General features: G+C 35.0%; 2 protein-coding genes across 2 annotated transcripts; one reads left to right on the forward strand and one right to left on the reverse strand.

The window, feature by feature from the left end:
* Positions 1–711: 711 nt before the first annotated feature.
* Positions 712–5504, forward strand: LOC139857392 (phosphatidylinositol 3,4,5-trisphosphate 3-phosphatase and protein-tyrosine-phosphatase PTEN2A-like). Its single transcript, XM_071846142.1, has 12 exons — positions 712–886; positions 1189–1726; positions 1815–1871; positions 2141–2206; positions 2454–2630; positions 2724–2810; positions 2903–2967; positions 3385–3461; positions 3559–3605; positions 3690–3820; positions 4046–4115; positions 4666–5504. The coding sequence occupies exons 2-12, from the start codon at positions 1190–1192 to the stop codon at positions 5179–5181; spliced, it is 1830 nt and encodes a 609-aa protein (XP_071702243.1). The 5' UTR covers positions 712–886; position 1189; the 3' UTR covers positions 5182–5504.
* Positions 5505–5981: 477 nt separating this feature from the next.
* On the reverse strand, positions 5982–9118 carry LOC139858216 (small RNA degrading nuclease 1). The gene is made up of 12 exons (XM_071847068.1): positions 8984–9118; positions 8574–8756; positions 8414–8491; positions 8252–8320; positions 7975–8115; positions 7780–7896; positions 7625–7694; positions 7316–7416; positions 7030–7164; positions 6830–6937; positions 6637–6732; positions 5982–6557 (listed from the first exon to the last, which is right to left on the reverse strand). The coding sequence occupies exons 1-12, from the start codon at positions 9011–9013 to the stop codon at positions 6198–6200; spliced, it is 1488 nt and encodes a 495-aa protein (XP_071703169.1). The 5' UTR covers positions 9014–9118; the 3' UTR covers positions 5982–6197.
* Positions 9119–10860: the final 1742 nt, after the last annotated feature.

The following is a 10860-nucleotide window of genomic DNA, read 5'->3' on the forward strand; positions in this document are numbered from 1 at the left end:
CAAGTACATAGCTCGTTGTAAACGTCAAGTGACATCAACGGTCGTAAAAGCATTCGGGGATCAAGTTAAGTGATTACACACTTAATAGCACGTTGAAAGGTATTAATGAAAGTAATTAATCATTAAATAAGAAACCAGAGCATAAACTAGCTCAGTACGCACATATATACAGTTTCGCGAAAGCACAAAGCACAAAAGCAAGTCGAAAAAGCTGAGTCGTTACAGAGTGGGAGGGAGCCGAGCTATTGAACCAGCGCGTCGAGCATTAATTGAGCAATTCATCGTATTATGAGCGGACAATTCCGAAGATTATTGATAGTATTTAAATACTTTAAAGTTACTCCCTTCGTAGTCCGTTTCATAACAATTGTCGTATTTTAATTTTTTAAAGTATTTGTTTCTCAATATTGACTTTGAATATATTTATTTGTATTATAAAATTTGATGAAAATTATATGAGTCAATTGAGTTTTCAATATATTTTATATTAGTATAGTACAAGTTTTATCGACTATTATATAACAAAAATAAAAATATTCCTAAATCAGACTATTATATAATAAAAATAAAAATATTCGAAGTCAAATTAAAAAGAAAAATGAAAATTCGATAAAATCAAAATAGAATATACGGACTAACTTACACTAATACTCATAACTAATTTTGAATACCTAAAATTATTTTTTTATACCTCGCTTCACAGGGTCGACCTGTAAAACCGAAAGATCTACCTTACTCCACCAAAATTGAAACCCGAAAACCGGCTATTACTTGCCGTCGGGCCGGAAAACCACCGTTGTTCTAATTCCGTCGTCATTTTCCCCTCCAATCCTTCGCCATCTCCTTATCTGACGTACTATTGGCCACAGCTTCAGATATAATCCATGTAAGTCATCAGATCTTATAAATCCATCACATTCATCACTTAACGCTCGCATTTCCGTTAATATATTACGGAATATATATATTTATTTATATTTGTTGTTGTGCAAACACTATTCACAGGCACTCACATTACTGAATCTATATACATTTGATAATTTCATCACGATACACAAATCACAACTATTTTAATTTGAAAGGATGATATATGTATGTATAGTATATATGTATATAGAACTGATAATTTGGCCTATTAGATTTCATTTGCCCTAATTAGAATCTACATGTGGACCTTTTCATGTGCAGAATGGCTTCAGAATCTGACTCATCATCACAATCTGTAACTGAAGATAGTGAGGTTAAACCTTCCGTTTCGGCCATCTCTGATCAGGTTGATAGTTCTGCACCTGATTCATCTTCAGTTGAATCTACGCCTATTGTATCATCATCATCAGATGAAATTCCTAATTTACCGACATCAACAGTGCCTCCACCAAACAGTTTACAAGCTAAAAATAGTGGAAGATGGGGCATTGCACGAATTGCGAGCGGTTTTGGTTTGAATTTAGGTCAGAAAACTTCTGGATCGAACGATAATGTAAACGGAAGTGGCGTATCTCCGAATTCTACGTCTGTGCTTCAGTCGGTTGGAAAAGGTTTAGTTGATACGTCTTTAGGTGCAGTGAAGGCAGTGCAAGTTAGGGCTCGTCACATGGTGTCGCAAAATAAACGAAGATACCAGGAGGGAGGGTTTGACCTGGATTTGACTTATATTACTGATAATGTAATTGCAATGGGGTTTCCTGCTGGTGATATGAGTTCTGGACTTTTTGGATATTTCGAGGTAAATATATTGGTAATTAACAACAAATGTATACATACAATCAAGTGTACTTAATTCTTTGTTATTCTAATGAATGTCTTTTAACCAGGGATTTTATCGGAATCATATGGAGGAAGTGATCAAGTTTCTTGAAACTCATCATAAGGTAACATTTACATATAAGTCAAACCTTTAATGCTAGAGAGTTTATGTTAATGTAATTAAGATTATGACGATATAAGGAACATTTTCTTATTGAATGTTAAATATTAATGTATCTTCAAGAAAATGACGTCCAATCACCTATCTTTAAGCAAATTGAATATGCTATGATGTGATCAGTTTATATTTTATACATATGATTTTTTATAATATGTCTCATAACATTGATATGCTTTAGCTAATGGGAGCTTAATGTGTATTCTTCGTCTACAGGATAGATACAAAGTATATAATCTTTGTTCAGAAAGACTGTATGATGCTTCACTCTTTGCAGGAAAGGTATGCTTCTACTGATGTATGGCCTTTGAAAAACAATAATCAAGAACACACTATTAATCAAATTTTTTTCAGAAATTAGCATTTGAATCAGAGAAGATATATGAGATGCCTTTGTGCGCTTTCCATTACTAATTACGTAATAAATAGATAATTTAGAACTCTAGATCTGTAAAGTCAAAATTAAGACGAAAATTCAACTAAAATAGAAAACTGATCTTGCAGGTTTTCCATCTTTATCTTACTGCAGGTTGCCTGTTTCCCATTTAACGACCACAATTGTCCCCCGATTCACCTAATACCGTCATTTTGTCAAAGTGCTTACTCATGGTTAAAGGAAGATATACTTAATGTCGTGGTTGTTCATTGTAAAGCTGGCAAAGCAAGAACAGGATTAATGATTTGTAGTCTTCTTTTATTCTTAAAGGTAAGACACAATCATCAACTCATCACCAAATGTATTTGAGTAGCATAATCGTAATTAATCGTCAACTAACCGATCTCGCATAACGTTTTGCAGTTCTTCCCGACAGCCCAGGAGTGTATTGATTATTATAACCAAAGAAGATGCGTAGATGGGAAAGGACTGATTCTACCAAGCCAGATTGTCAGTTTACCTACTTCTGCACAACGTTTATTTTTAGTACTGTTTACAATTGTATAAGAGTGATTACTAATTAATGGTATTTCTTTTTCCAGCGTTATGTGAAATACTTCGAGCGCATTTTGTCAGATTTTAATGGTGAAAGTCCCCCTGGCAGGAGGTAAATCTCTTCAATTATTGAGTTATTTAATAGGTGAGTAGGTCGAAACGGGTCGATAGGTGGATTGGAAGTTAGGGTAATTGGTCAATAGAGATTCAGGTTAAAATAATATATTTTGGGCTTTTGGTATAGGTCGAAACGGGTTGTTTTGAGTTAAACCACATACAGTATTACTTATATAATGCGTAAACCGTGATCATATAAAACAATATTATTACCACAATAAACTGTACCTTTTCCAATACATGAGTTTGTATGATCTAAAAATAGACTTTGGGCAACTTTCAACCAGTCTGACCCATTCCCCATTTTAGCTAAATTTTATGATCTCACCTATTTGAGATGAGCAACCCGAACCAGTAAAACGGGTCGATTTTTTTCACTTCTCTGCAATATGTACTGAAGTTATTATTCCAGGTGCATGCTTAGGGGATTTCGGCTCCATGAATGCCCTTATTGGGTCAGACCTTCGATTACCGTCTCTGATCATAATGGTATCTTGAAATTTTTACTTGCATATATGCTGTTTGTGCAATATAATATCTCTGATCATAATGGTATCTGCGCTTTGATACATTAACTTCATTATAGGAATCTTGTTTACAACGAAAAAGCATCCTAAAACGAAGAGTCTTATGGTAATCATATATGCATTTTTTTCTGAGATGTGTACCAATGAGACTGCGTTTTTGAGCTCATAAGAATTGTTTCAAATTTTTCAGCCTGAAGATTTTTGGATTCGAGCTTCAACGAAAGGGATTGTGGTTTTTGCCCTACCTGGTGAGCGTGGCCTGACAGAGTTAACGGGCGACTTTAAGATCCAATTTCATGATCGCCAAGGAGATATTTACTGGTCAGTAAATGACAACTTGTTCTCTGTGGGCCATCTGTTTATGAAGTATATCTAAATATTGTACATGCTTTCCATAATTATTCTTATATCCATCATATAACTGAAATTGACATGATTGGGTGAAATGCAAATTATTGGTTATATGTTTGATTGTCGATGAAAGATTGTACAGCATCTTATTGAATTAATTATTTATCTTGTAATTATTCTCTTTTGTGTCTGCAGTTGGCTTAATACAACAATGATGGAAAACAGGGTTATTTTGAATGGTTCTGATTTTGATGATTTTGACAAGGTATGTAATGCACCACATTGTGATTACTGAATTTTCATCTCTACTATTTGGTCTTCTAATGTACTCCCAGAATTGAAGCCATGTAGGATGCAAGAAACATAGATGTTAAAACTTAAAAGTTTTTGATTTAGTAAGTTAGAGTATTATGTTAAGGTCGATACATGGGGACCTGATGTGTCTTGATTAGGAAGGTTGAGAGAAAATGCTCTTTATACAGTCTTTCCCTTGCATTGTTCGAAGTGGTTCGTGTCAGGTCGGGTTGGCCCGCAAACATTTCTTTGTCTTTAAAAAAAAAACTTTATCTTTTGTAATATAGCAATATTTTTTTCATGTGCAATTTTAGGTTTTAAGCAATTTAAATGCACTTCAAGCAATTATCAACCCCTTTTGACCTATTAATGTTTTAGCTTAGGTAAATTACGTTCTACTTATAAGACTTGTTAGGGAATAATAACCCAATTTGACCCATGTACTCATAAATGGGTCAGAATTGCCACCTCTACATTCAGATTTTTTTTATTGCTAATGGCTGACCAACCATCCTTTACAGAGAAGATTACCCATCCCAGGATTCAAAGTTGAGATAGTGATGATCGATTATGATGGTACAATCTCTCAAAAGTACAAAGCTACTGATAAACCTAGTTTAAGCTCCAATGATTCCTCACCGTCATACAAGGACCCCGCTGACTCAAATCAAAGTAAAAGTTCCACTAAAGATCAAGAAAAAGACGATGTGTTTTCTGACAGCGATGATGAAGACAAAGCTGTGTCTAACAAACGAAGCTCACGTAACGTAACCTCGGGATCAGGGACTGCACCGTCAGCAGCACCTCGTAAATCTGGTAAAATAGAAGCGGAAGTAACAAGTTTGAGAGAAAATACTAAACAACTTTCGTTGAACAGTAGTCAACAGTCCACATCAAACACTGAAGTTGTGAATGATGTACGAAATGGGGAGATTGAGAGATCGATTCCTAATTTGAATTCTGGTGATATTAAGGCAATCGCGGCTGATGCTTCTGTTTTCTCATTTGGAGATGATGAAGATGACGAAAGCGAGTGACTTTCTTAGAGTAATGTCATATGTAACCTGAAATTTTCATGTGTTTGTTATTGCACCTTAAATTTTTCTCGGGCATTTGATGTTGGTTTGTGTTCATACGACAATGTTACCCATTCACACCCGAGGCAGGTTATAGACAGTCGTACATTTACTGGGAAGATAAAACTGTTGATTTTACAACATAATGTAGAGCGTTGATTTTTTGCTTTTAACATTTGATTATACGATCAGCATTAAACTTATCATAACTATATTTTCGTGATTGTCTATGTTCTCTCATCTATGTAAGACGCTTTGTTTAAGAAGAGAATTATGATTATGATTTGATCAAAAAGAAATGCAATTTTATGATTCTGTTTTAGAAGCTGATACGAAAAAATGATAGTGCATCATTTTTCCTTATGCAGCACCATTTGTATATGGCAGTTGGTTACTTTATTGTGACAATTACATAATTGTACAAGTATTTTAAGTATTTTAAGTGTGTTTGATACCATTATCAAGCTTCAGACTAGTCTACAAGTACAAAAGGAAACTAAATAGGAACCTAAATTGCAGTGCTTAGATTACGAAAATTGGTTTGTTGTCTTTTATTTCTGATTTCGATTCGATTGCAGAAAGTAGTTTACGCCAAGTGCACAATAAATCACGACATCACATGCATAACTGGACTTCTGTCTCAATGTTTGCATAACAACATCACGTCAGTGGTGAATCTAGAAACAAAATTCAAAGTGAATTGCATGAAAGCTTGACAAAATCATACAGAGCACCAAGTGAATTGCACTTGCAAGTTCATGATACACTTGTTTCATATAATTCCCAGTATCCTCTAAAACAAAATAATAACAATAATAAAAAAAAAAGGCAGTAACAAAACCTAAGATAAACCTTGATTGCAACAAATTAGTTTCAGACATGTTACACACAATAGATCACTTCCCTCATATTATGCTGGTTCTCATCTTCTTGACAGCATTTGACCGCTGCAAAAGCTTGTGCTGAGAAAGGCGAAGTCATAATCCGTATTGTTTTCTTACCTGTTTTGCTATGATGTTGTTTAACATGGATATCTCTTGATCTCGTTCGCTTATAATTTTCTTTAGGCTTTCAATTTCTTTCACATAAATGTCACAATTATTACATTTAACGATTTCTTTCGATTCCATCTTCAACTCTTCTGGTTCTGTCTTTAATTCTTTCAGTTCTGTCTTTAACTTTTTAGGCAGAGTAACGATCTCATCTTCAGATGATCTCTTATTTGATGCTACTTGAACATTATCACCATCTTGGACCATCTTTCGAACATATAAATTACCAAATACACCGGAGTCCAGTTTGAAGTTAATTAACTTCTGTGGCCTCCCAGATGAATCCTAAAAAAAACACAATGACGTTAAATAAAAAAAAAAAAAAAAGTTATATATATTGAGAAAGGAAGATAAGTATGCATACATTAAGTCGGTCACCGTCAAGCCCATCAAAAGCTTCATCAGCTTCCTGTTTGTTTTTGAAAACGGCAAAAGCTGAATATTTGTCTCCTCCCGGTTTCTTATTTATCTGTAACAAGAAAATAATATTTATTTTCTTCATTGATACTTATTTAATATTTAAAATATACAATTTAATTTAATTAATTATTATTTACCTTTAACTCAACGGTGAAATCTCCGGGAATAATTTCAAGTAATTTTTCTCCAGGGATGCTGATTGGTATGCGATGACAAAGTAACTTCATTGCATCTGCTTCATACACCTATAAATCCATACATATATATACAAACAAAATCAACAAAACGACTCGACAAAAAACATCAAAAGCGAACATATAAACAATTTCAAACTCACTTCATTTTGTGTCGATGGTGTAGTATCATCAACTCCCCCTTCTATTTTTGCAAGAACAAGCTTCATTGCTGCACGTGCATCCTCCAAACAATCATGAGGCGCACCTTCCTTCCTAACCTCATATCCCAAAATTGACTGCAATATGCCAACAGTTAAGATAAAAATAAAATAGTTTATATTAATTATAAATGCTAGTAGCAGCATATAAACATACAAGTTAACAAAAAAAAAAAAAAAAAACGTCGTAAAGTGGTACACCATCTAAAAATTTACATTCGAGACTTGCCTTACACAGATCGTTTAAAGACGGTCTCCTGAAATTGGAGCCACTCCAAAACTTGAAGATAAGAGACGTGTCAATTACTCGTGTATGCTCTACCTTAAGTGCTGCATTAATATTAATAAAAAGTTTACATAGATGATTAAAATTAGCAAACAAGAAATGATAGATTCGGCCAACATATATTTTTATGTACGAAACAGGCAGGGCCAAATTGACCCCATACGCATTTCTGTCCAAAATCGATATTTTCTTATATAAAGAGATAATGGGTCACATATGATTACCATAATTTATACCACAAAACTTAGTTACCTTGTAGGTCATTATTTAGACTGTGCCCAACCAATATGGTTCCTCTTGCTAGCAATTTCATCATAGATTCCTATTATTAAAAAATGTGACAAATTCAGCATAAAAAAGAATGGGCACGGGTTAAACTAAATCACAAAAAAGTTTCAGAATTTTACCTGTACATCTTTCAAAGAACAAGTAACGTGTTCCAAGTCTTTAGCAGTAACACCGGTTATATGAGTTCTATAATCAGCAACGGCTTTATCTGGTTTAACAAGTGTATCGAGTTTGACCTACAACAAATTCATCAATTCAAAAAGTGGTGCAGTTCAACTCATAACATGAACTTGATAATAGGGTACGGGACCCACCTGTAAATCACGATCAACAACGCAAACCCTAACGAGGGCATCAGTGCCATCTACACATAGTACCATCTCACAATCAACTGCAACCAATTTATTAGATCTCATTGCCTTATTCTTCTGTCTACTCTTTGTAACACACCAACCCTGCACCAAAAATGAGATATTTCATATAGCATACAAAAAAATCATGCTTTTTTATAATCTAATACACAAATGGAATACAATTATTGCATGTCACGTAATGGTAAGGCAAAGTTCAAAGTATATATATTTCACCAACCTCTTCATACGATGGAAATGAGTAATTTTGTGCATATTGTGGATGACCAACAGTCTTGTAAACCAGCTCCTGCACTTAGCACATTCTACATGGATTTAGATTTATTCTCTTACTATAATCAAATGAAATTTCAAAAAGTAACACAAACAGATCATAACAAACCTGTTCAGGGGACAATTTATCCGCTTTCTTTTCGATATGCTCCACGCTTGCATGTGTTTCCACCACTTTACCGAAAAACTGAAAAAAAGGCGTAATTACATCACAAAATTCAAACAATACAGTCCATAGTATATAATCATATTCCACCGAAACCGCTTACTTTCAAATCATCTGCATTGGTAAACGTTTTCAAGAACGCAATCAACGCCTCAGGTGACCTCCTTGCAGGATCACTCAAACTAATCCCAACTTTTTTATCATAAACACTTAAAAAATCCTTCCAACCTCCATCACTACCTTTCATTCCTCTCTTTTGTGCTAATTTCACAATGTCAACCAAAACCTAACAATTCAAATTCATTAAAGCCACGTCAGCATAACAATTAGTATTAGGTGGTTCTCATTTGGCCTTCTTCTGTATATTCTATAAATTAACTATGATTGATTAACAATTTTCAATGTATTTCACTATAAATCAAACTTTGTCAGTAATTATTCAACAATTACTGAAAATATTATATATTACTTAAATTTGTAATAATTCGATTCGGAAACTATAAAAAAGTTTACCTCTTTCGTAGCGTTTTCTATCTTCTCCATTGAAAGCTGATGTTTTTTCAAACGGGATGCTATGAAGTTCGAAATTACTATGACTTAAATTATTTTAGGGTTTATAAGTGTTAGGGTTTATAAGAGGGACGTTATTGCAGATTTGCAGCTAGCAGCTTCCTTCAATGATGATAGACATGTTACGGGTTATTTTGGGCTTCTTTAAATGTTTAAATGGGCCTAATATCTTTGTATGAATAGAGGACATGGCCCATTAGATAATGTACTAGTACTTTTTTCCTTTCATTTTCTGAAGGCATTAAAATTTGAAGGCTTGAAATCCGAGGGGTTCCGATTTCTTTTTTGTCAGAAAATAATGCCTTAGGTTATTGCCAATAACTTTGGTGAGGTGGTTTGTGTAGCAAAGTCCTTGAGTGATTTTGTTAATGCAGGTTCGTTTTTTGTTTTCGTTGAGACACGAGCGGTTAAACACATTCATGAATTGTTGGAAGTGGCTCTCATTGAATCGGGTGTTAGTTCGAATATTCAAGTTTGGGTTAACGAGATTAGTGATCCAAAGTTACTTGATCGTGTTATTAATGATGGACTCGATTCAGATTGGGTTAAGAGTTTAAATAAGGACATTTCGAATGTGGTAGATTAGGGTACCGTTGATATTTCAAAGAGTTGTGGAAATAATGTCGAAAATGAGGTAAATGACCATGTTGTAGGTTGTATGGGGCAATCGGTTGCTGCTGCAATTGAGAAGGGTTCGGTTGTGTCAGGTATAGGATTTCAAGTGGTTGTGATGAAGGCTGTTCAAACGGGTCATGTTCCTGTTACAGGTTCCGTTTGTGCAACTGCGGGCTCGAGCAGGTTTAGTGTTGCTGCTTTGGTTTCGGGTTTAGCAATGACAGATGGGTGGGTTCGGGTTTGAGAGGTGATAAGGTTATCGAATCGGGCTAAGAACAGGGGATAAAGGTGAAAGGGTGTAAACTGCATAAAATGGGGGATGGACGTGGTACGGATTTATATAATTCACATTATGCGGAAATTGACATGGCACTTGAAGGTCAAGGGTACGTTAACAAAAAAGGAAATTAAACGATATCGTGAAGGTTGTTTCGGGGTCAGATGCTTCTTTATCGAAGGGTGTAGAGACTTGTAGTTTGTTAGATAACTTGACAAATGTTGCTACGGGTAATGGTAAGGGTAGGAGGTATTGTATTTGTACGAACGCGACATGTGAAGGTTTTTGTCCGGGATGGGTTTCGCACTCGAGTAAATTTCGTCGGCCCGGGGTGAAGATTTATGGTGCAAAAGGTAAGGCTAAGGATAAGGCAAAGAAGAAAAATGTGCCGGATAATTCGTTTAGGTTACGGGATAGCATTGATGATGATGAAGCGGGAGATGCAAGCCAAAATTCGTTCAAAGATATTCAAGTAAACGGGGGTTGTAAATGGTCTTATGTGGGATCGAGTAAACGACGCTCTTTAGAGAAAGGGGTTTTTTTTTATGAGTTTAGAAAAGGTGGTTTGAATCCCTTTTCGTCGGGTACTATCATAGGTGACGGGTCCAAAAACATCGCGTCCTTTTCATTCAAGGCTAGTGCTGGAGATGGCTTCGACAAAAACATCGACAATAAGGTCCTTTTTTCATGTCCCAAAAAGTGTGGTAAGGATGACGCTATTGGTTAGTGGGGTTAGGTTTTGTTGGCTAGTATTGTATCTTCGTTTATCTTCATTTGTGCTTGTATGTTGTTTTATCGTTTAGTTTCAGGGCGTGGCTCGGCTTTAGTTAGCTTTTATTCCGGTTACGTCGTTAGATTTAGTTTTCTGTTTTCAAGCCTTGCCCGTAGTCGCTTTTTGTATCTTGTTTTCTTTATCTCTCCCGAGATA

Source organism: Rutidosis leptorrhynchoides, chromosome 7 (assembly GCF_046630445.1).
Source record: "Rutidosis leptorrhynchoides isolate AG116_Rl617_1_P2 chromosome 7, CSIRO_AGI_Rlap_v1, whole genome shotgun sequence".
Classification (NCBI taxonomy): domain Eukaryota; kingdom Viridiplantae; phylum Streptophyta; class Magnoliopsida; order Asterales; family Asteraceae; genus Rutidosis; species Rutidosis leptorrhynchoides.

Excerpts from the sequence above, each read along its gene's own strand:
- LOC139858216 (XM_071847068.1), bottom strand. The coding sequence starts at position 9,013 with ATGGAGAAGATAGAAAACGCTACGAAAGAG. Across the intron at positions 8,321-8,413 it reads ATAAATTGTCCCCTGAACAG|GAGCTGGTTTACAAGACTGT; the intron begins GTTTGTTATGAT and ends TGCTAAGTGCAG. Across the intron at positions 6,558-6,636 it reads TTGACGGTGACCGACTTAAT|GATTCATCTGGGAGGCCACA; the intron begins GTATGCATACTT and ends TGTTTTTTTTAG.
- LOC139857392 (XM_071846142.1), top strand. The coding sequence starts at position 1,190 with ATGGCTTCAGAATCTGACTCATCATCACAATCTGTAACTGAAGATAGT. Across the intron at positions 3,462-3,558 it reads TACCGTCTCTGATCATAATG|GAATCTTGTTTACAACGAAA; the intron begins GTATCTTGAAAT and ends ACTTCATTATAG. Across the intron at positions 3,821-4,045 it reads CGCCAAGGAGATATTTACTG|TTGGCTTAATACAACAATGA; the intron begins GTCAGTAAATGA and ends TTGTGTCTGCAG.